The sequence below is a fragment of the Topomyia yanbarensis genome, chromosome 2, assembly GCF_030247195.1.
Source record: "Topomyia yanbarensis strain Yona2022 chromosome 2, ASM3024719v1, whole genome shotgun sequence".
NCBI lineage: Eukaryota > Metazoa > Arthropoda > Insecta > Diptera > Culicidae > Topomyia > Topomyia yanbarensis.
The window spans coordinates 4808181-4835161 of NC_080671.1; the positions used below are offsets into that span (position 1 = coordinate 4808181).

General features: G+C 37.3%; 1 protein-coding gene across 1 annotated transcript in view; it reads right to left on the minus strand.

Annotated features, from left to right (window-relative positions):
• LOC131686212 (neural cell adhesion molecule 2-like) overlaps window positions 1–26981 on the minus strand; it is a 105505-nt gene that overhangs the window by 19272 nt on the left and 59252 nt on the right. The window contains exons 2-3 of the mRNA XM_058970453.1: window positions 2561–2959; window positions 2335–2466 (exon numbers count right to left, since the gene is read on the minus strand). Of these exons, the coding sequence (XP_058826436.1) occupies window positions 2335–2466; window positions 2561–2959 (531 nt within the window). The remainder of the gene's footprint in view (window positions 1–2334; window positions 2467–2560; window positions 2960–26981) is intronic.

Genomic DNA, 26981 nt, shown 5'->3' on the forward strand with positions numbered 1-26981 from the left:
CCTCTTAATAAAACTTGCAAAGTTGAATATTTTCATAAATGTTACATTCTGAGGAGTCCGTCAAAGATAATTTTCGTGTAAATAAGAATAACATTTTACTAAATATGGCTATACAAAACAAATCAATAATTTTTAAGCACAATTTTTAAAATACATGATTTTTACCGCATTTACCGCATTACCGCGCGGTGCGGTGCGGTAAATGCAATGCGGTTGCGGTAAGCGGAGCGGTTTTATTATTTTTTTGCGGTTGCGGTGCGGATTATCCATTTACCGCCCACATCCGCACCGCGACGAACCCTAGTCGATTGCAAAGCAAATTATAAAAGAATAATTAAAAACATTTACATGGTAGAATAATAAACCAATTAAGAAAATTATAATAAAGGAATGAAATCACCGTAATTCTCCAGTACGACGTAGCCTAGCCATTTTTATTCTTTCCGACTGAGCGGCTTGTTTCCAATTCATCATGCGCCATCCTATCAGGCAATATATGCTTCCCCCCCCCCCCCAGCTACACATCTTCAAAACTAGACTAATGTATATTAAACGAACACTACACTTCTATCTTCTTGTGGTCCACTACATAAGAGTGCCATATTCATTATTCATAACGAACTAAATTTCGACGGCTCCGAAATCACTATTACGTTGCCTTTATTCATGCAACTTTCGATGCTCTCACACTATTGCGCTTTATAATCAACAACACTTTCGCTTCATCTATAGCTTTGACATCTTCTGTACGCTTCTAGTTTCAACACTAGCTCGATAAGGAATCCGGTTAACTTTGGCGTGGAACTAGGAACACACATCCACAAACTCAATACCCTCACATTCTCGATTATTCAACATGGTCGCCTAAGATGTTTGGTTCGATGAACATTATAACAACCCAATTTTACTGGAAAATCATCTTAATAACAGCTGTTTTCACTTCACATCACAAAATTTTTTAAACCTTTAATTTTAAAACGAATTCTGGGCACTATAACATTATTATTCCGCTGATGCTACAAAAATTTTACGGAGCGTACGAAACGAGCTGTTCAATTTAAGCAGTGCTGCCAAAAACCTCCACAAAGTTGCGCGCACGAGATCCAACGGACAAACAATAATATTTGTTTTTATTTTTATTTTTCACATATTGTAAACACATAAAAGATCCACGGCTCCGTTAAGCTACCGCTATGAGCCGTGTCAAATAAACGAAATAAAAAAAATATGTTCCGGTTGCCATTCCAACGCACAAATTATAGTATGTATGGAGCCATCACTGGTCTGCAACGAATTTTCAACCAGGTAGCTTCAGCATTTGATTTCAACGTTTCTCGACATACTCTGCGTGTACGTTTCTCCAGATTGTTTAATCAACACTTGACCTTTTTATTCTTTGTTTGTAATTATTGTATGATTATTGTTTTTATGTGCGACTTGAGTATTAGAAATAAAATTAGTATTTAGGCTAACATCATTGGGGCTTTGATATGCCTGTTGATGTATTAAACAAAATAAACAAATTTTATAAATGCACAATTAAAAATACTCCATTTTTACAAAATTTCATCAATTTCTGGTCGTTTAAACCATTATCTTAACGATGCCATATTAACAAGTCTGGGAATTGATTTCCTGAAATGTCAAACATGTCCATTTGTGGTTATACTATCATAATAGAACAATAAAAATCTTTGAGTTGAAATACAATCTCACCAACAAACATATTGATTGAGTTTGACTCACAAGGCTGTTGAACGTATAATACATTTTCCCGTCTGTATTTGAACCCGCAAGGGTTCAGAGTATTACTAGCATTAGCAGCATGTAACCGAAGAAATAACTGGGAAGTTATCAAAAACAACAGGTAAAATTTCTGGAACAAGGCTTTGCCTTATCGTCATTACTCCTATTCCTAGTGCTAAGTAAATAACAATACTTTCGTAACACTTGTTTCTGTTGCGTCGACACTTTTACACTGTTCCACGAATACAATAAAATTCAACTTATTGTTATTACTTCGTTAGTTGGTTTTCTAAGGGGTGTTTCACGTTGCCCATGATTGACAAACAAGCAACCTGACACGAGCTATAACTATCTCAACATGTAAGCCTCATTATTACCATGTTCCACCGATGATTGCAAGACCAGCTAGAAAAGGAAGGTCAAAAAGGATCACATCCACTATTCCACTTAAAAATACATTCAGCTCAACCGTGAATATGTCGACTGCCTCGAGTCAGTATATGGAAAATAAAACCGAAAAAAAATAAAGCACTAAATGTATAAAAAAAACCGATGTAATACTATGACATAACCAATGGCTATACTCACGGAATAATGGCTGTCCATTGAAGTACCACGACACCGACGGTTCCGGATGTCCTCTCACCTCGCACCGGATGGTGGCGTCCTTATCTTCCACCGCCGTTTGAACGGTTCGTGTGTCCCGGAACGAGATTGGCTCTGCGGTAGTGCAAAAAAAAAACAAGTGGAAAAGAAGCAACGAATGAATGCCAAACACCGTAAACTTATGAACTCTCGTTGGCCTGCCACTCACCATTAACTATCATTTTGAAGGACTTTTTCCGAACCTTCCCGCTGCCATCGTCCGCCGCCTCGCAGGTCCAGTTACCCTGGTCCGGTCGGATAATGGACTCGAAGATGAGGGTTAGCGATCCGCCGAGCTCCTCGATGTGCACCCGTCCCTTGGTGTCGGTGACAATGGCGTTCTTCGGATTGCGCCACTTGAGTTTCACGTCCGGGTTGGAGAACCGGCAGCTCACCATCCGGGACTGGTTCACAAAGTGGGCCATCTCCTCGTCCGGTATCAACGACAGCACCGAACTGGGTGGAGGAGGAGGAGGATGATGACCGTGTGCTGGTGGATCGCTGGAACCGGTGCTACTGTCGGTGGTTTTCCCACTGTCCAGCGTGTGGTTACCGTAGATGGAGGAAACTGGTAGTGGAGAGAAGAGGGCGTTTGGACATGTGTCAAAGTTGCTTTCTTTTTTGATGATTATAATGAAATTGTAATTTATGGTGTTTACTATAATTGACATTACGGATTGAGAATAATGAGCTCTCGTTGTTTGGATTTTAGTTAAACGGGTTCGGTTTCCACCGCATTGTTTGGACTGAACATACCGGTGTTCTGAGCACATATCGCCTAAAATAAGCGAGCAGTCGGAAATGGAGAAGAGCAAACCGCAATCCATCATCCACAGAATGTGGGTAAACATTGGAAATGTGCTGCACAAATATGTTCGACGTATGTAACGTGAAACCAGTTTAATTTAAAAAAGGGACAGCTCATGGATGGTAAATAATTGCACACCGCTGGTGGGTTTGATATATTTCAGAATCGTATCACGTTTGTGGATTTTATTTTTTCACCGTTTCCATAATAAAGTGTTTCCCAAATTTCGCAATTAACTAGTAGAACTTTGCAATTTTGCTGCTTTGAGTGACGATTTAATATAAATCGTAACAAATATTTACGAAAGAGTTTTATTTAAAGAAAAAAATGGACGAGCTGAAAATTTAATTTACAGCCATGCCGTCGAAAATTCCACACATAAGAGACTCCAGTGTTCCTTATTGACGTTCATGTGTACTGGTCAAGTAGGCCATGAATATTCGCCTGTTTGGCAGCTTCACATCCACTTTTGACAATGTGAACATTTTCGCGCAATTAGATTGCAATTCTTCTATGGTTACATCCATATATGATGTAGCATTTTTGAGTGATTTATCACATCCTCATCTTAGTATCTTTTTACTAACCTTTAAATTCCCTGATAATGACGTAAGTTCACAGTAATCCCTGTAATCATAGGCAGCTCCAGCCCGTTAGTAAAAGGGGCACGCCACTCTGATGTAATAGATCTTATAAACAATTTAGAAAATAAATTTCGTGTTTCGGTATTTCCAGCAAAACCACGAATGAATAGTTCAAATAATAAACAGCACATCTGCTCGGTCAACAAACTGCACTTCACATAAATATTTCCATCCCAAAGTTGTCTATGTGTCCCCCATCATTGAAGGTCAGCATAAACCGGCGTAATTATTATTCACAATCAATCAATCAATTATCTACCTTAGGACTATTTTAAATACATTAAATCTTATTTGAAATGCGTATATGCTTCACTCAAGGAAGTCACTCAGGACAACTGATTTTGAATTTTTTCATCAGTGACCTCTGTTAACGCCTCATCAAAACCGTAGCGTGGACATCGGGTGCCCTTGGCGGAGTCTCAACTTTGCGCCCCTTTGGTTTTTACTTTAGTTTATTTTTTCAATTCGACCTTCAAATAATAATTTGTGTGCATGGAAATGGCCCACCTACTTCCTACTTAATTCATGGTTGACTGTCGTTCATTTCATGTAAATTCCAACAACAAATCTTCTACTGTAAATTTAGGAAATCAGTTGATGCTAGGTGTTTGAAGGCGACGGAGGGAGCATCTATTCAGACGACTGTATATTAGAGCGCCAATGGCATGTATGGAAAGCAGGTGACCATCGAATTCAATAACCGGATGCACATCCACAAAAAAAAAGTTTAGCTCAATCGGACGCGATTAAGGGGTTGCACAAAACGGTCAAAGTGCAAACATTTTCACCCGTGAGAATATTAAAAAAATTGAATTCGATTTTTTTTTGTAAAATAACTTAAAATGTAATGAAACATCGAGATCTACTGCCACCCTAATTTTTTGTTTTGTTAATAGCCTTTATAAAACTTTGCAAAATTCTGGATTTGAGTTGATACTGAGGTTTGAAAAGGCTACTATTAATTTATTTGGGTGCGCGACGTTTGGCATACGTACGTTAGGCCTAATGGATGTTAGGTATAATGGACGTTAAGTATAATGGACGATTGGCATAATTCACCAAAATATAAAAAAAAATCGAAAGGCTTTATTTATTATAGAGATTTCACTTGTTTTTCCAGGTTAGAAAAAAAATGACGCTTTGCTATACCATACCTTCGCATAACTTTAGCGAGAGACTCCAAAATGAAAAACACCATGCGAGATATTTAAACCTTGCAAATGTTGAGTCTTTTTTTCTATTTTCTTTTTCTTTTGTTTAAATTTTGCTCTTATGTCGTCAATTTTTGACCGAATTGGATGAAACTGGCTTTAAAAGATCTGGAATTTAGTCCAGTTTCTATGTACCAAGTAGCGTTCAAATCCGTAGACCGGTTCCGGAGTTAATCCGAATTCCCGTGGGGTATATCCGGCATCCCAGTGGGGTGACGGACGAGTTTTGAAGAATCATCCCATAAATTTAAGTAATTGTGTTTTGAAATGTGCTACATATGACTACTTCCCATTGATCCTTCACAATAGACATGAATTGGACCAATCTGGGTCACCGGAGAACTGTTCCGGGAGAACCTAAGAAAATGTATATGTTTTTCTATCATTCCAGTGATTTGGGTTCATAGCTTTATACGAAATGCGAAGTTCTTCCAATCATACGGTTCTACAGCTCCCTCAAGTTATGGCCATTCAGGCACCGGTTCCGAACGGATGGACATTTGACGCCATTTTGAAAACCAAGATGGCGATTTCCGGTTACCACAAAACAGTGAAAAGTATCCTCAATATGGGTGTCATTCGAAAGGGAGTGGGCAATAGAAGATAGAAATTGGTTTTTGACGCCATTTTCAAAACCAAGATGGCAGCTTCCGGTTGTCATAAAGCAATGCAAACCACCATCAATAATGGTGTCATTGTAAAGCGCTGGTGGTCACCAAAGGCCGGAAATTGGTTTTTGATACCAATTTGAAAACCAAAATGGCGGGTTTCTGTTCCAAAGAAACAGTGAAAACCGTCATCAATATGGGTGTCATTAGAAAGGAGATGGTCACTTGAAAACTAAGATGGCGGCTTCCGGTTACCACAAAACAGTGAAAACCACCATCAATATGGGTGTTATTTGAAAGAGGATGGTCAGCAAAAATCCGAAATTTATAATTGACGCCATTTTCAAAACCAAGATGGTGGTTTCCGGTTACCACAAAACAGTCAAGGGTATTGTCAATATGGGTGTCATTCGAAAGGGGGTCAATAGAAAACAGAAATTGATTTTTTCGCCATTTTCAAAGCAAAGATAGCGGCTTCCGGTTACCACAAAGCAGTGAAAAACACCGTCAATAATGGTGTCATTGTAAAGCGGGTGGTCAGCAAAAGCCGAAAATTGGTTGTTTACGCCATTTTGACAACCAAGATGGTGGCTTCCTGTTCCAAGGAAACAATGAAAACCATTGTCAGTATGGGTGGCATTTGAAGTGGGGTTGTCAGTAGAATACGGAAATTGATGATTGACGCCATTTTGAAAACCAAGATAGCGGCTTCCGGTTTCCACAAAACAGTGAAGACTATCATCAATATGGAAGTCATTTGCGAGTGGATGGTATTGGTTTTATTTAGAAATGAACGGTCACCCAAGTAGTGCAGATTTAGACTAGTTTTCAATATAGTTATGATTCAGCGAAACTTTTAAAACTTGCTCCCGTTCCGTAGTCATTACGATGCGAGAATAACCGAATTAAATCATATTGTTGTCAACATATTGAACGCAGATCTCAACAAGATTAGTTCATTCTAGCCCATATTCCTATGGGCTGTCAATCGCAATTTAAAAGTAACGGCAATATTATTATAATAATAATTTTCGATTTGGACATGTGTATTTTTCCTCGTTCAATACTGCGGGTCGTGATCGTGCGTTGTATTAGAGATGTATTTGTTGATTCACGCGTTCGTGGTTGGTGTCGGTGCCGGCTTCATAGTGTGGTATACGTGCAGGTGTGTGGGTGTCTTCTACAAAGTTGTAGAACAGGAATATCGCAGTAATTCTTCCAAACGTATCAATATTCTGTCTCGCTCCGTTGAAAAGTTAGTGTTGGCGCCATCTATGCGGTCACAGATGGAACTAAAATTTTCTAACCAAAACAAAACTCGTATTATGCACTGCAATTCTTCCGAACATACTATTCAGTTAAATCCAACTATTATTTCACAAAAATATTTAGCTTGTTAGAACCTAGTACTGATACACTACCATGCACTGCTAGGCCCCATGCAAAACTGACTCAGACATTACTTGGCTAAAAGTTTAATAACTTCTTTTCACAAAGCCGGATTGACTAGCAGTCTTCGACAAAGTTGTAGATAATCAAATTATCTTTTTTATTTTCATTTACAGTGATAATTCGATGTATACAGTGAAGTCAACGACACGACTAGACACTGGAATTTCAAAACTGTATCGCAAATCTGACTACCCCTCAGTGACTCAGGTAACTGGTAATGTCAAATATGACTTTTCGTTAGAAAATGCATGAAACTACCAACACTGAAAAATCTGTTGTTATTTTTTCCAAATAACCTCTTGCATCCCTTGGTTACGCAGGGAAAAACAAATACACAACAACAATACAAATCTTGATTTTTAAAATATGTTATAATAGTCTGATTATTGCGCTAATGTTACTACTATTTTCAGCGATCAAGATACGACTCATGGATAATTCGCAGATCGGGACCAGTTTGCTGAACAACGTTCTCTTCGATAAAGTTCGTCTCCCCCCAGTAACACTCCAATCTTTTGAAAGAAATGCTAAAAAGGTTTCACCACTAATGACAATTGCTACCTGGTTTTGCTGATGAAATTTTCTGACATCTTCCTAGTTAAACCCATTCCGAACCGGTTCGGAATTTTGAATGGAATCAGTATGGATTCCAACTCAATCGGTTTCGGAATCAGTCGTTGCATTTGAGTTAGAATCTATACTGACTCTATTCAGGAGTCCGAATCAAATTTCGAATGGTTTGACCGGGTTGGACAGCTTCAAAAATTCCTGCCAACACGCACCAGAGTCCTACTGATGATCGTAGTACCCTCACATTTGTGCCTGCATTAACTGGCTGTAGGTATCTGAAGCTGTAGTGTTGGAAATTAAAAACAGCTCCCTGGAGGTCGAGCCCATTTTTAAACGATTACCTGCGAGATTGATAAGGGTAACCTGGCGTCCCGGTACGTGATGTCAGACAGTTCGAGAATTTAATTGATATTTATCTTCCAGATGCCACAAAGCTGCAAGTTTTATCTTCTACTTTCCCCGGTCATCGTTGTCCGCCCTCTCACCCCTGTGGTATACTTATGAAATATCACAAGTGTCCGAATTAAAAAGTGAGAAGAATATATTTTCAATCCTGTGGTGATGTAAATTCTTAAAGACTACACATACTACAATTTGGTATCCCTTATAGACAATATAATTTAAACAATATCAATAGTACAGCCTATGTGAATCCTTCTTGATCATGATCTGCCTTCAGCGCCCCTCAAACAGACACATCACTGTTCAAAGACAACCGCATGCAGCGCTTCTTGTGCTTGCAGTACGATGCACCATCGCTGAATCGTTTCCGACAGATTTCACACTGAAATGGTTTCTCGCCTTTATGGGTCCTGCAACCAAAAAAAAACTTCCTTTTCATTAACAACCCAACTACTATAAACTCTTTCTCACCGGCGATGTATGCTCAACTGATCCTTTCGCATAAAATCTTTCCGACATATATCGCACCGGTATTGATTCCCGCGGCTATGGGTGAGCACGTGCGTTCGCAGGGCGGATGCCGATTTGTACAATTTACTGTTGCAGATGGGACAGTCATACCTACGCTCTTCATTGTGATGATTTTCGACGTGGGTTTGCAGCCGGTGAATTGTCGCATTGCGCGCGCCGCAGTACATACAGGTGTACTTGTCCGTATGAATCTCTTTATGGCAACTCAGATGTTGCGTAGACAAAAAGGTTTTTGGACAAACCGGACACTGTACGTATGGATACGTTTCATTAGAGTGGTCCTGTCGAATATGTTCAATCAGTTCACTAGATTTTCTGTGAGGTCGCTTACAGAGCTTACAGATCAAGTGATACGGCTTAAACCGTACCGCTGGCAGCGATTTGTTTAAATGAACAATCTGGCGATGCTTGCAAAGACCATGATAGTTTTTGAATTGTTCACTACATTCCTCACAAACGTGAGGATTTAAACTTTCGTGCACCATTCTTACATGATTCTTAACATCAAGCGAACGACTAAAGTAGGTGTCACACAAGTCGCAAACGAAAGGTTTTTCTTGCGTGTGTAAAAGCATGTGTCGTTCCAAACTTGACTTAGCTGTGAAGGTCTTGTCGCATATGTTACAGGTAGGAATCCCCTGGCTGTTGTGTACCCTTCGTATGTGAAAGTTCAGTTTAGAGTTACACCTGAATGTTTTATCACAAATATTACAGCTTTTGAATATCGTCACTGGTGAACGAATTTTGGCATTATTTTCAATTCCATGAACTTTGTTTTCATGGACCTTCACCTGATTTGGGGAAGAAAATCCAAGCTGACAGACGCTACATTTGTTCGGTCGTTCCTTTGTTTCATGTCGACCCAGATGACGGTTATATGCGATAACCTGACGGAACTTGGAAAAACATTCTGTGCAATGGTATCCCACGTTTGTGGCATGTACTTCCGACAAATATTGGAGTAACTCGTTTGCGTCTTCAAAAACAGTTACGCAGATATAACACTTTCTACCAACGACGGCTTTCAATGCAACCGATTTCGTCGAGTTTCTAAATCTGGTTATTGTTTAAGGTGCGATTACTGCTGTATCCTTGAAAGGTGATCTAAGCAATGGTTCATCTGGAGGTAGTGTTAATTGTAACGACTGTTCGTTCTCAGCTTCTACGATACTACATAGTTCTGTTTCCTCAATGAACGCATCTACGGACGGATGTTCTAAAACAATTTTACTGTGAATCTCCAGTGCCAAGGTTTGTGCAGTCGCTAACAACTTCGTAAAATCTTTCTCAGCTGCAAGAAACGCCGCCCAGATTGAATGTAATATTTCGGCACGAGCGATACATTCGCCGCATATCATCAACAGGAGATCATCGTCCTTAAAGTGAATGTTCAATATTTCAAACACAATGGAAGGGACAATCCTTTCCTCCAGCATATTGCGTATGGCAATCATATTGGTACTGGGATGAAAGTTTAAGCACAACCGGCAGCTACCAACTTCCAGTAAATCACCGTTGCTATAATCGATTAAAAGTAACAATCACTCACTCGTAAAATTAATCTCAATCTACATACCAATGATAGAACAGAGTCGGTTTCTGGTACCAACAGTCTTCCGGTTGCGTGTCCTGTACGGTCGTAAAATGCTGCTCGCAGATCTCGTACTGAGACAGTTCCTGTTTATCACAAACAGCTACCGGCACAGGGTTGTTAATGCGATACATTTTTCACGATAATTTATCGACGTTACTCGTTAACGATAATGTATCGTCATCGGAAACTCCGTTAACGATAATGTATCGTCGCCTTCATCGTCATCGTCGAAAATTGTATCGTCGCTTTCATCGTCATCGTCGGTTCATCGGTTATCGCGATACATTTTGCGTTACTTTCCAGTTTATTGGAGTTGAAGTTGATGCGGTTAACTTTCAATTGTTTAGAAATAAATACCTATTGAAGGACATGTTGTTGGCAGTTGAAAATCAATAGTTTTGGACATTTTCTATGCACAGCGGGGTCTGACGATACGTCAAAATGAAATTATTTCAACTTTTCGGGAAAATGTATTATGTTGAAGGGAAAGTTGCTGGCAATTGAAAATCAATAATTTTGGACATTTCAATACGCAGAAGGGTCCGATGATGAGTCGAAATTGAATTTTTTCAACTTTTCGAGTAATTTGGTGCACAGAAGAGTCCCAGGTGCACAGTGTTTCCAAGCGGCAAAAAGGTGATCAAAATTGTTTTGACCATGAAGAAAACAAATTTTGAGCTATTGTGCGATTAGTAATTTTTAGCACGCAAAATCATATACTGAAAAAACTACTAAACCACTATTATTAGGCCATTCACAAATTACACTACACATTTAAGTCGTGTGGTGATTAACAGAATTTATTATAATTTTGATTTAAACCAGAAGATTTCGGATTTTGAAAAGGAGAATATACATATTTCCAATGTTTGATTTCCTTTTCTAGTTAGGAAGCTTTTAGCCCCCTCCTCCGTTTCTTCGCTCCACTATGTAATAAGATGCTTCATGCTTCCTTCTTTTACCCTTAAATATGTAATGTAATTTATGTACGGCCTCATAATAGAGTTTTATTCGTTTTTTGAATACAGTGAAGACCCGTTTTTATCAGCCCCTTGGCGAAAGCGAAACGATGGCATTGACGAAATCGGCACATATTTTTGCTGGTTCTGAAGAGACGAAGTCGAAACGCAAACACCTGGACTAACATATTTTTTTTCTTTCTTTTTAATAAACCGGAGCGGTTAAAATATTCTTCTTTAGTTCCTCGACAAAGCCTCATAACCCGTTCTGATCATTTAGTAAAAAAATTCCTTAAGGAGGTCTTACAGTACAATATTATTATTTTTGTATATTTTGCATCTCTAAGATAAGAAAAATATGCTAAAGAAGGAATTTACTCGAATTTGACTTGAACGTAAGCTAGAGCCCACCAAACGATTTTGATAGTGTTTGTTTTACAGATTCGTATTGGTATTCGTCTGCGGAAATTTGCGGCTTCCATACCAAAATATTGCTTTTTGGGCACTAAAACATTCGATAACTTCTAAGTTGTAAGAGATACAAATAAACTTACATTATACAAATTCTGTATTTTCTTATGCTGAACAACATCTTGGAACATTTTGAAATTCTACAAAATTACCAGGAAAAGTATTTTGAAAAAAACATTTTTCAGGGGTATATCAAAAAAATTTCCACAAATGTAAATTAAAATCGACAGATAGATACATAGTCTCTTCAGCGAAGTTAATACTTAAGATATTCTCAACAACTTTGCCAAAGAAAGTTTTTTTTTATTTTCATAAACATAGGCAAAAACTCTCAGCTTTAGAGGAATTAATCACCCAACTAATACTTTTTAAATGAAAAAAAAATATAAATAAACTTTGCTGAAGACACTATAACTAAAAATGTTTTTCGTGGTTCAAAGAATTTCTTTCACCTTTTTGCCAATTTGGATCCTCGTGTGAATTGAAAATGTCCAAAACTATCAATTGCCCTTGAATATAAAAAGTTCGCGAAAAGTTGAAAAAAAATCTATTTTTATGCACCGACGGTACATTGAAAATGCCCAAAACTATTGATTTTCACTTACCAATAACTTCTTCAATATAACAAACTTTCCTCAATAGTTGAAAAAATCCATTTTGACACATCGTCGAACCCCCTGTGTATTGAAAATGTCCAAAACTATTGATTATCAACTGCCAATAACTTTCCCTTCAATATAAAACTCTCCCGAAAAGTTGACAAAAAACTCCATTTTGACACATCGTCGGACCCCCCCCCCCCCCCCTGTGCATAGAAAATGTCCAAAACTATTGATTTTCAACTGCCAACAACATGTCCTTCAATAGTTATTTAATTCTAAACAATTGAAAGTTAACCGCATCAACTTCAACCCCAATAAACGGGAAAGTAACGCAAAATGTATCGCGATAACCGATGAACCGACGATGACGATGAAAGCGACGATACAATTTTCGACGATGACGATGAAGGCGCGATACATTATTGTTAACGGAGTTTCCGATGACGTTGACGGGTGGTTAACGTTATCGACGATGACGATTAATTATCGATTAACAACCCTGTACCGGCAGTCCAGTGCCGACCTATATTGCCTTGAGCCACCGTTCCGAAAGCAGGTCGTATCGCGGAAAAAGCTTAAAAGTTCCATCCGTGGTTAAACAGTTAGGCACGGTACAGGGCATGATGAGATGTTCAAGATGTAACAATAATTATTATCTATCTTCTATTTGATTCAACACAAAGAAAAAACTCATTACGAGGGCGACACCCTCCTCCCCGTTGGAAATTTTTTTTCATTTAATACCAGCAAAACTCGCTGAACCGAAACAAACAAAACATGGTTGCTACACAGCAACCGAAAATCAGCTAAACAAAGAAGTGTTGCTGAAGAAATTATTTTGTTGCGCGCATCGAGGGGTGACTCAATATACTGGTAACTGGAGGTAAATCGCTCGAGACACTTTTTCTAAGGCATGTTGCATTGAATGTCTAGTCGTGTCGTTGGTGAAGTGATCAAAAAAGATGCAAATTCGACCTTCACGGATTTGAACTAAATTTGGAGTAATTGTTCATCTAGGACCAATATATAAAAACCTAAATTTTTATGTCAATTGAACCACCCCTCAGGTCATGGGAGCACCCCCCGTTTTGACAAATTGCCAAAACCCTTGATTTTCTTTTGATTATATCTCCGGTTCTATTTACTATAGAATCCATCCGAAAAATGTATTTTGAAGAAAATTGTTCAAGGAGTCTAGAAAAAATATTAACTTTTCGCGGCAGTGATGCCAACTATGCGATTTTTTCACTTAAATATTAAAAGTTATTTTTCTCCCATTATATATATTTTAATTAAAGAATTTAAATCCACTTACATTTTTTATGCAATCACTTTAACGATCAGAATTATCCTGTAGTCAATGATGAACAAAAATCAAATCAAAAGTTGTAAAACATACACTTATTGTCGTTTGAGTATCTCAATGTAGACTAATAAATTGCTGTCATGCCACCATTACGATTATTTTCGGTGCTCTACAGGACAATATTGATATTAGCTCGCGTAGCGCTCCCGATTTTCGTTAACAGAGGATGGTCGGGTTTACCCAACGGTTGGGTTTGCCCCACCTTACCCTATATTTTCTTCTTGGACAATTATACCTTGCATGCATGAAGAACTAATTTAAGTTAACCCTTACATGCATAACTTTTTTCTAGTGTTCATCATAGGGTTCAAGAAACACGTAAAACCCGCTTTGAAAGATGCTTCTTTCGCAATGCTGGAAACTGCTCAATATTTACCTTCCGGTGCTCAACACAATTCTCCTAGAATTTTCAATATTCTATATGCTAGGAAAGGTAGTCAAAGACGGTTCAAATTGTTACGTTTTATCAGTTTTCAATAATAATGTAAAAAATGCAGATATGTCAAAATTTCATTTTTCAACGCTAATTGTAAATATCTCTGGTAGTACTGCTCTAGCAGAGTTATATCAGACTAATAGCAATAACTTCAGTTCTAAGTTCTAATAGTCCCAGTTACTGGTCTTACTTATTTTTGTGAGAAAATTCTGCCTAAATCAAAAGTTTTAGCAGTTTAAAAACTTTGTTGTTAACAAACAACATGGGCATGAAGGATGTGCGTTATTCATACCTTAATATAACATAGACTAATACTCTTGTTTAGAGTATTTAGCCTATTTTAGAGATGTGCAATTTGTTCATTCGTTCATTTGATGTGCATTCATTCTGCATATTTTATTTGAATGAAGATTTATTGAGGTATTCACAATAGAATAAAATGTTGATCGAGTTTTATTAGCTTTCAGAGTAATTCTACAACATCAAAAAAATTCTAACATCTGCGCTCTTACCACCCGAGGCTGTCACCACCAAAAAGTTATTTGCTTAAAGGATACTTTAACATGATAATTTATGCTTAACATCTATTATGCCAATCGTCGTATTTATGCCTAATGGGGTACACCCAATTTATTTTCTATGCTAAATGTCTTAGAACTACATGAAACAACGGATCTCGTATCTTCTCATAAAAAATGTATTGACAAAAGTTGCCTCTCTGGTACTTTTTCTTTTGAAAAATTTTCTTCTTTTCGAATTGACCAGATTTCGACATTTCATTGATATCTAAAACATTCGACATACAAAAAACTGCATTTCCAAACTCTAGCCCCATCTCAAGTCAAAAATATTCCTTGTACCACAAAGACCTTCTTCAACGTTACACCAGATCTCTACGCTTTATGACATTGTTTTTCAATTGCGCTCAAATTTTATATGGCAAATTTTTTCGAGGTACCACAACTTTTTAGGTGTGTCCGATTTGAAATTTCAGGAAGACCATAAATATTGGCACCCTACCCTATATTAAGCGTACTCCTCTATTGACCCAAACGATTCTAAAATCGATGTCGAACATGATTCGTTGCCAAAAATCCGAGTTTCCATTTAAAATATTACATCTTCCTGCGGATTAAAGATGGTCCGTGAAGTATTCTAATATTCCGCAAGACGCAGAAATATTCAGCTGTGCCAGATATCTCGAAAGTTCGCCTAGATATGCTCAGAATTGTGATCTATCTTTTGTCTAAAGCAAAAAAACGTTACAGGGGACAAAACTTTCATGGAGAACTAACGCGTTTACATGCCCGCTAACAAAGTTGAGATCGATGGTGTAGTTATCGATTCGAACTTGGCATGAGTGGATCTATTAAAGGACGCGAGTGTCTGTTTCCACGACCCTTTGCTCCAGTGAGCGAAGATTTTGAGTGACAATCGCACCGGACCTTCAAATTAGTGTCGGTGACGTTTTGGCGAGACTGCTTTGCGTCTTCTTCGACAAAGATCGTCTTCATGATCGGTTGTTTGGGCCGCTCCCCGATGAGAATGAAATAACGAGATTATAACAGAACACAATTTTTGTAACATATTGTGTTATAAATTAGGTCTCGTTAGTAGTTAAAATAACAGAAATTTATAACAAGTAGCAATGCGAGATATAGTTTTGAAATATTTCTGTTATGTGTTTCTGATCGGGTCGTCATGCATGCTGTATTGCACTAACTACAAGCAAATAAGTCTTCGTAACAATATTTTTTTCTCTTTTCAAAGGCCGTTAAATATACGAGCAAGATAAAGCTCACAAATCCGAAGCAAGACCAAGACCGCATATCCGTTACCCTTATTTCTATGAAACTGAGAAAACGATCGGATAAAGTTTGCATTATTTTTCGCTATTTTTGTTGAAATTTGAAGTCTTTGTTTATTGTGAAGCAACAGGACCGTAGCGTAGCCTTCTGACGCCTTTGGTAGAGTTTCAAATATGCGCCTTTTAGTTGTCTGCTGGTTTAGTGGACACGATTTATCAATAATTAATGTTTATCTGTCGGTATTGCATGGATCTGTTCACAACTAGTGGCAAAAATATCAAAAATCGTGACTAAGATCCTGAAATCATGTACATGAATTGCTCTATACATGACTAAAATATCACGATAACAGAAGTTACAAAAATCGTGTCGAAGATCCTGAAATTATGAACACAAATCACACAACTCGTGACAAAAAAAAAATTAAAATCGTGACAAAGATCATAAAATCATGAACATGAATCACTCTACTCAGGACTAACGTGAATAGAAATAACGAACATCGCTACTATGATCTTGAAATCATGAACTTTAATCCCGCTAACGTCATGAGAGTTCACAAAAATCGTGAAAATGCTCTTAAAATCATGAACAACGTTTGACTATCGACTGTGTATTCCATGAATGAATCACAACCAAAACTAAACATGTCCAGGGAACAACAACAGTAACCAAACATTCTAATGTAACGCCATGTATATATTCGGACCGAACCGAAAACACAAATAGTTTCATGAATACGAGGGTTATGATTCATAATTTCAAGAACTTGACCACGTTTTTCGTAAATTGTTCAGCTCACGAAATCGTGGCCTTTTGTTCATGAATTTATGGACGGATTTTTGTTTCATGTAGTACCACACACACAGTACACCATCGGGGTATACAAGAACAGGAAACAGAAACATCAGACCATAAGCACGAAGACAACCGAAACGATTACGACACACAATATTTATCAGCTTTTCATTCACTGAATTAGTTTTGGCACTATTTCTGTCACCATTTACTACATTCTTTCGTTTCAGCCTCGGCACAAGGATTACTAGGGAAACTTGGATTTTGTTTCATACGATCAATGTAGCGTGAATTCTGTGCCACTTTGTGCTTTGTATACACTGTGTGCACGTTGCAATCTGATTTTCCAAATTGCCTAGAGTAGTTATAGGAGTATCATAAACCAGAGTTCTAAAGGATGAAATAGTTCGGTCAAACTGAATTTTCATCACTCGAGCTCCGTTGTAATTGCTCGGAAACACGTTCCAAGCCACATTTGTGCTGGATTGCACTACTATGAACTGCAATATAAATGATGTAATCGAATTTTCTGCAGCAAACGGAGACAGATCGTGTAGCTTTATCTCAATTGAGTTGTCATACAAATAAAGGAGAAGTGATTTGCCCTGTATACGTTTAAAGTAGCTGTGACTGAAATTAGTATCAGGTTCATTAAACGGTGAATCTGGAAATTAAAAACGCTTCAGAAGTAGAGGGACAAATCTTGCTTTATCGAAAATCAACTGCCACTGTAGTTTTATATTTTGACACTTTGAAAGTGATGTGCCTTCGTTTAGACTTCTCAAGCTAATAAGATATCATCAGAAAGAAAATTAATAGTTTAAGAATGGAATAAAATAATTGGATCAATAACTCATGGAATCAGATTTTTGCGTCTTTCTTAAATGATAATTGTATCAGATTTCCAGACAATAAAAACCTCTTTTCAAATTCGGTTGATTTCATTTAGCTCAACTTAACCCAAGAACTCAAAGTAATGCTTGACTTTCGATATTTTTAAGATCGTAATATGTCATACGGCATAAGCTCATTAACTATGTAACAGTTGAGATTTGATCATATTCGTAGAATAAATTTTTTACTACCTGTCTCCCCCAAAAAGATTCTAAAAATTATCTAAACACCTTGTATAAGATTCATCCCCATGGTCCATGTTTAGCGCTTCCCTAACTTAGTTCTACAAAAAAACCCTTTGTTCGATTCAGCTAACCTGGATTCGATCCAAAATTCTTAAGCAAAAACGACACAGCAATGCGTTTTCTTATTATCATTGCAATCCAAACTGCGGCATTTGACCGGATCTGCCAAAAAACCATGCCAGCACACTGTATCCGAATCATCATTCATTAAAAACAACACCAGCAATTTAGTGTTCCTTCCTAAAAGTAGTTCCGTAACGAGTTCGGTCATCTTTCGAAGAGCCACATTCGTACATATTTCGCTACAGGCAGAGAGGGTTGAAATTCCTACACCCCACCAACAACAACAGCAAAACCTTTCCGACCTAACTTAAAACCTGCCAGGTCAAGTTTTTCCCTCTCAGCTGTAGTAGGCTATGGATGTAGTCATCACCCGTTCGCATCAATTTGCCGTGCACACTGTGCAGTGCATACAGATTAGTACCGACTCACACACTGCTGCAGGGTGGGCAAGATGTTGGAGGTTGCCACAATAAATGCACTACAGTAAGCCCCCGTTGATCGGTCGTTTTATCGATCCCGCTCACAAATGGTGTTCGTCAGGTTTAAAAAATACCGTTTTCAACAGGGTACATCGTGCCTCTTAGCTATATGTAGTGTATAGTAGCAGCTCTGCAATTCTGTGGCTCGTATACCTCCTTGAACTGATACTACACACCGTGAAGCCGAAGCTCATTCCTTTGCTGAACGTGGTGGCAAAAGTTGTGTGAAACCGGTGTGGGACAGCCACAATAGCAGTAATTTCTTCACCTTTTCGAGGTTTTGCGCCTTTTGGCCAGCAGGGATAAACAATCTGGGGTTCTGCCTGTTTGGGGTGAAGTGAGGTTGAGCTATGGAGATATAAATTGCTGTGCTTTTGTGCAGTGATTTTGATACTGTTCAATAGATTTTGGTTCACACTCCACCACGTTGGGATCTGTGTCGGACCTGTGCAAGGGAATAGCAAATTGTGTAGTATGTATTATCATTTTCGTCCACACCCATAAGGTGATTCGACTGGATTGCGAGAGCAAGCGAAGATATCAAATTATCTGTAGAGGTGGGGTGTGCAGAACTAGTGCGCTAAAAGTTACAATGGATCTACTGTAACAAAGCGCATTCATTGCCTTTCTGATAAGAGCTACAAAAAGGAATATAATTCATGTTATGCGATAGAAGCTCTGCGATAGTTCGCTAAAATATTTGAGTTTTTACTCTAATGCTCGACAGATCAATATTCTCATGAAAGTTACCTTTGCTACGGACAATAAACTGAATCATGATTCATCAGTATGATAAGCTCGCATAGGCGTCAATAAGAAATACTGAAGTCGTTACGTACGGGCAGTGATGCCACAGGTACAGATTTATCTAGAAAGGTACAGATTTTTGAAGCATTTTTGGTACAGATTCTGTACGGTACAGATTACAGATTTTTGTGAAAAAGTACAGAATGGTGCAGATTTTTTTACATGACAGCAAGGTAAAATAAGTTAAATCTGCGATGCATCCCAGTAAACAGTAGGTAAACGTTGTGTTAGGCAGCAGTGATTGCAAGAATCCAGGAGGGTGTCACTCCTGTCATTCGCTATGGAGATATACCGACTTTGACAGTAGTCAACATATGATGGGCGCCCGTGCAATAGCATTGGGTTGTTTTTATTTTAACAAAGGCAGATGTTGGCTAGGACAAAATGGCTGCCTAGCAGGGGGTTGCAAGAATCTGAAGTGGAGCTGGTACTGAAGCTGACATTAGAATGCGATAGGCGAGAAACCAGTTTCCAGCAAATCAAAGGGATGATGTCTAAGTGAAAGCCGAGCGAATCTTCTCGGATTTACTCTGACCTGCTCCATTTGAATTCCAAGCAGGTTTTTCGTATTCTATTGATATTACCAGCCCCATCTCAGCTTCTTGCCGCTATTATGTTGGCCACCATTGGTTACAAAGTGGCAGTGAGAATTTGAGCTGGAGTTGATATTGATATTACTGGCGAGAGTTCAGGCGGATCAGAAGAAGCTGTTATGGGATTTCGGTCGCGGAATAAACGGTAAAACTACGCGACAAATAAGATTTTGTTAACCCATTCATGCCCATGTTGTTTGTGGACAACAACGTTTTTAAACAGCTATAACTTTTGATTGAGACGATATTTGCGCACAAAAACAAGTAAGGCTCATTAATGTGATTATTGCCATTAATTTGAGTATTAACAGTTAAAAAAGATCAGCTCTAGAACTGAAGTTATTGCAATTAGTCTGATTGGATTCCGAAGGAGCAGTGCTGCCAGGGACAGTTTGTGTTGACGACGGAAAATGATTTTTTCATATATCTTCGTTATGGAGCAATATTATTGAAAACTGATAAAACTTACCAATTTAGACTGTAGTTGGCTACGTTTTCCACGTAATTGGATTATTGTAATTATTCTAGGAGAATTGTATGGAGCATTAGAAGGTAAAAATTGACCAGCTTCTAGCACTGCCATGGAATCACCTATCTTTATGAAAACAGGCTTTTCGTGTTTCTTGACCCCACCGTATTCAAGGAAAAATAGTTTTGAAACTCTACATGCACTAGAAAAAAGTTGGGCATGAAAGGGTTAACAATTTTATTTAAACGGTCGGAAAAGCACGTTTTAGTTTTGAGATGATGACAAGACGATAGCCGCCAGAATCAGTGCGTTATACCAAGGTACGCACATACAATAAAGGTGCGCTCACAGTAGTAGGGCGCAAGATATCTGCTCGTCAGGTGAGGGACAAGCAGTGCTCCCGTTCCTCAATTACCCAGTAAAACTCACACAGAATTCTAGCTGGTTTCTTGCGGAATTCCAGCTCAAATAAAACAACCGAGTTAGAATGTCTGGTTTGATTTTCCCGAATGAAAAATATATATAAGAAAAATGTTTTTTTAAAACAACCTTGTTATTGTTTGGGTACAGAATCCGGTACAGATTTTTCTATAGAAGAGTACAGATAGAAAAGATTTTTCAACTCCCGGTACAGATTGAATTGTGGCAACACTGCGTACGGGGGTACCAAAAATTAAGTAATATAATGCATACATGTATGAGTGAGAAAAGCGACCGGAAGATGGTTATACGGATGTTCGGCTTTTTCGGTCTATAATATAAAAACGGCTGATTTATACTTCCCAACGTTTCGGCCACTGTTTTTGGCTAAGATCTAACCCTGTGAGCGGGGTTGGGAATCGAACCCAGGTGAGCTGCGTACAAAGCACTCGATTTACCAACTATGCTATGCCCGCCCCTTCGATATTCTCATGAAATTCACTATTATTTTAAGGATAAGAATAAAGTAAAGGCATACATGCAAATCTCGATATTCAGACGAAAAAGCGCCTACAAGAAGATCGGGATACGAGGCGATGGAGCAGCTGTACCTCATCAATGATACACGAAAAATCCACTAGAAGATGAATCGCTCGCGTAAAGACTACCGTACAGAGCCCATTCACCGATCATTTTGTTTGACGTAAAAATAGTTTTATTTCGAATATTAAATGGAGTCAAGAAATTAGAATTAAACCAAAAAATGGATACAGTACTTACAACATCAATATGACATACATTTTCAGTGTGCATCTCTTATTATTTCGTCAAATAGTTATTTTTGTACTCTGCATCGCATCAAGCGCCATTTTTGCGCTTTTGTTATTTTTGTCGCTTAAAAAGCTTGCAATTTAAGGAAATAAATCTAAGTAATCAATATACAAACAGAATGAACAAGGCATACAGAACACGTTTTAGTCTAAGTTTCTGCGAATAAAAACTTATTAACCCAGAATTTTCAAAATTAATAACGATCGGTAAATGGGTCTTTGAAAATATAGAGTCTCCTATTTACCGATCACAAAATAATCAATTTAGTCTGCGATTTCCAAAAGGTTTGAATACTCCGATAAGCAACTGCAACTGGCATTAGCTGTAGTTGAACGAGGCATGTTAATGTATTCCTTTCAAAACATTTGCTTGAAATTCGCACAAAATATGCGGAAGGGTCACCCGGAAAATAACAAGTGCTTTCCAATGATGACGATGCGAATTACCGAGTAGGTATCTAGATGTAACTTAGAGAATGCGTGAACGAGTGCTACTACAGATTCTCTTGATGTGTTAAGCTATTGCTCAAGTCATAACGTCAATTGGCGATTTGCGGCAAAACCAAAATTTGTCATGCGACACCTACGATTCAGCTCAAAGTGATACAGCTTGCTTTTTTTTTCACCCACAAGTGAGTTGCAGCTTACAACAAAAACTTCATTTTCTGCTCGGAAAAAGCTTATCACTGCCAAAATATGAATGAAACGCGTAAGAAATTTAGTTTTATTTGCAATTATTTTGAAATTACAGCCATTTGCAACTATTTGGCTCATACATTTCTTCGAAATGTAATCGGGGTATTATTGTAGTTATAAAAAATCGTTCCATAAATAAAGTTCCAACTCGAAACCGAGACCTAATCAGTACCAATGTCAAACTCCTTCATATTTTGGACAACGTAGGAGATTCAGTGAAGCCTATCAGAGAGAAGGATCGGTTGTGTATGATACAAAGCTGACACTTTCCTACTAGCCGGATATATTCTTTCCTCGCGTGATCTGGAGAGTTTCATTAATTTACACCATGAATCTCATGAAGGTTTAGCTTAACTTAGGAGGAACGGGAAATGATGTTGCAATGGCTCAACAAATTACATTTCGGAACAACACACATATAGTACTGCGATTAATATTAGAAACCACTATGTTTTACACCCTTATCGCAAGATGTTTACTCATTATCTTATGAAATGATGGGTTTCCTTCATTTTCATAAACAATTATCAACAAATTGATTGGTGATTGGTGTTTAAAAGTTATTTTTTACCAATATTACCAGAAAATATATGCACTATGACAGAACAGAATCAAATCAGCAACACTTTGCTTCCTGCGCTATCTGTGAGCGGTTTCAACGTGGAATCGCCAATGAGGAAATCTTGATCACATTAAGCTTATTTTGGTCACTTTACGATAAGATAATTCCCTTCAACAAAATCATCGAAACAAAAAAAAACAATTTCCTGGAAAACTGAAAGTACTTTGTATCTATACAGACAATTTTGTTTTCATTGGGGACGTAACAATATTGGGCATGAAATTGCCTCAAGGTATGCAATTTACACAAATTTTCGCGTGTTTCACTTTTCGATTCAATGATTTGACTGATCAAAGTTGCCTCGAGAGCAAAGATTGTAAATTCAAAATAAAATTATTATATTTTTGCACAAAAACAATATAAATCACCCAACAATTTGAATCTATGGTTATCAGTACCTGCTTTAAAAATACAAACAATTACATGGTCGGTGTTAAGTCAGACCAAACTGAGTCGCAAAACATAAAAAATGAGATAATGATAGCACTGGATAAAAAATTTCGTCCGCTGCATTCGACTTTTGCCGATTTGAAATATGTAACAATAAACAAGAATTCCAATTATAATGTAAAGGATGCTGCGATTCAAACTTTAAACTGGTTTTTTCGAAAACAACATTTTGTCACTTAGTCCGGTCTGACTTAACAACGACCACATCCAATTGATAATTTAAGTTATTCAAAAATCGCTTAAATATGTGATCAATGTTGCCCATTTTACTCTCAACTAGGTGAGGCAGGATGCCATATCCGTTGAACAGAATTTTGAGAGCTTTGGTTCCGATTTAGATAAGCAAAAACTGATCTTTTGACAGAGGAATCCCAACGAAAAAAATCTCATGCAAAAGTGTTTATAAGTATCACATGGTAAATATCATCGCTAATGTCATGGACGATGATTCCCTCGAAAGATCCCAATCCGTTCGAAATGTATGCCCGTCTGAACAAACTGTGCTTTCCTCTTTAACAAACTACACCGATTTAAGTAAGTGACTTGACATTTGCAAGAACCAGGATGATTAGTTTATGCGAAACAATGAAAAAACACCCAAATAATAACTATCTCTCTGGTGCAAGTTCTGCCCTCGTTTCCTGAACAAAGCCCACACTCAAGGTAAAAAAACTGAACAACTAGAAGGAACCTCGCGTAATCCGCACAAGTGAATTGATCATTATTCCTGCTTGATAAAATTGAGAATATTTAAACTAATAATTCAATTTTTGGTCTTTTGACTTAAGTGCCAATACCTTATTTAGGACTGGTGGTATCTAGCGGGGAAATTAAATAGATTAAATGTGTTCGGGTGATCAGCTGCCGTTGTGTGTGATTCTCGCTTTGCAGGCAAGGTACGATCACCGTCACCAGTGGGATAATCATATGTTCTTTCTGGGATGTCACCATACCCAGGGATAGCATAAGGGTTAGTGCATTGAGCCGGAGTCTCAAAGGTTGCGAGTTCGAATCTCGCCTCTGGGGTAAATTTTTTTCACATGATTGCTTAGCTTCACTCACCATTTCCGATCGTTTTCCCCGTTGGATACCACCAGTCCTAAATCGTACTTGAAAATATTCATAAATAATTAGTTCGACGATCTCATACAACTGTTCAAAAAATTTGTGAAAAGATCTTCCAGATGGATTTAAACACATATTTTCTAAAATATATACATCTTTTCCAAACCCAATGTAATACATCAGATTTACCTTAGAATCAGAAGGAAATCGGACGGATGAGGAATAGTGAAAGCCGCTGTTATGATCAATGACCACGTGAGCTGCTCAAGCATGGAGGAGAGGTATTGGATAAAGCACTCCACTAGGTGATTTCGAAGATCTGGGAGAAGGCGACTTTACGGAGACGGGGGGAGTATACACTGATAATATAAATTCGTAAATATAATGAAATCGATCATAAAATGCACGAATTCATTCGTCGTTTTCTGCAACGAAATATTTTCGTGCATTCTAAATAGTAGGTTTCGTTCATTTCATGAAGAACAATGGCCGCTTGGCGAACGAAATCTTTCGTAAATTTTACACGGTTAATGTATATTGCACGAATGTTATCGTTGATAACAACATTATTTTTCGTGAATGAAACGAAATGTTTTGTTTATTTTAATAAACGTGTGTGTATATTACGAACAATCTCGTTGGTCGCACGAATTCATTTCGTTCATCTAAGAGAAGTTTTCGTATTTAATAGCATATTCTTTTACATTGCTCCGGCAGAGAAAAACTCAAAACTATTCATGCAAAACCATCGAGCGATGGCTCAGCTGAATCCGTACTGCTCCGGATTCTGGATCAACTAGAAGTGGAAGAGGTTTAGAAAATCTTCCTGAAACCGGCGGACACGGATACGGCTACTAAATAGTCAGACCGAGACCGTCGTAAACATCAACAATTATCTGGCGTATAGCAACAATGGATCCATATTGAAACTCTGTTGACGTTGACGGTTCGACGAATGGTGTTCGTAAATATTATAAAGATATTCGTAGATAGCAGCGAACAATACGTTTGCCGAACGAAGCTGTTTCGTAATAAGCCAACGAAAGTCGTTTCGTGGTTTTCACGAAAAACTCGTAATAAAAAATAAATATTTTTCAATAGAACTACGAACGATTCATTATATGTACGAAAAATTCGTATATTTTATGAAAATTATATGTACGAAACTAATGCATAGCGATTTACGAATATATTCTATCAGTGTACTATACTATACTATAGTGTGTCCCATTTACAAGAAGGGTGAAAGCTGGATTGCTCCACCTATCTAATGATCATATAGCGAAACGCAGCCTACAAGGTGCTCTACGAAATAAGTTGACACTGCTTATCACCATGGGAGTTCATGCGACAATATTTATCTAGCTAGTTTTATTGCTAATAGAGCCGCTACGGACCAAATTTTCGTGACTCGACAATTCCTGAAAACCGTCGCGAATACAACGTGCCCAATCATCATCTGTTTATAGGTTTCAAAGCCACACGAATATGGGCTCTAGGACAAAGTGACTCGATTGATAAACACCGACTTAATGTGATGGGACAATTTTTCCACATATTGGATCATTCATTAGTTTACTAGAGAACTGGGATAAAAATGCTTTCGAGTTCTGCACGAATGAAGCCTGAAATAAACTAAATAAATTATAGAAAATCAATAAAACAAATTAAATTTAAAAATCATTAAAAAATTATCAAACTTGTAAAATGAGTAGAATGAATTATGCAAATCAAATTAACAAAATACAAATCAGTTGAGTTCATTAAATGAAAAATTAGATAATATAAAAAGAGTTATAAATTATTGATTCAAAATAACAAATTGGATAAAATGGATAGAAAGAATGACTGAACAGAATTAATCAAATTAATGATACGTAGAAGCTGACTAAAATGCACGAGATGTAAAAAAAATAATATTAAATTATAAAAATAATAAAATGAAATGAATAAAATTAGTGAAATAAGTAAAATGAACAAAATATAATGGGGATAAAATTATTAAAAAGAACAGAGCGAAGAAAAAAAAACACTAAAATTAATTGAATGAATCAAATGAAATCATTAAAAAGTCATAAAATTACTAGAAAAAAGAGTTTGCGTCAAATTAATAATTTGGATGTAATGAATAAAGTAAAAGACTAAAACATATTAAAATGATGAAACTGAATAAACAGTGAATAAAATAAATTAAATGAATTATATGAACAAAATGCATCAAAGAATTAACTGATCAGAGTGAATTCAAAATATGAATCGAATAAAGTAGATAAAATGAATCTACTTTATTCGAATAATTTCATCTACTATATTTGAATATAATAAAAAGCCTAATAAATAATTAAAATGCAATGTTCGTATATTTTAAACTAATCAAATCAATCCATGAAATGAAGAAACTGAAATCAAAAAATTAAAGGGTTGTGTACAGGACACGACCACGGTGACATTAAAAATATAGCTTTTTTATCTATCACACATATCGACACACGTTCTTGTTCACTCGCCTGTTTTCATGTTACAATTTGCTATATACCCTTCCCATTAAAACATAATTTATTGAAGGTCTTTTAACGGTAATCTATTAATTAATCAAGTATCTCACTAGGTGATTGGCATTATTTGGCTGATCCATCTAGTAATAATAGGCTGGTCTGTCCAGAAAATATATTCAAAAGAAAAGTTCCATATTGAGAG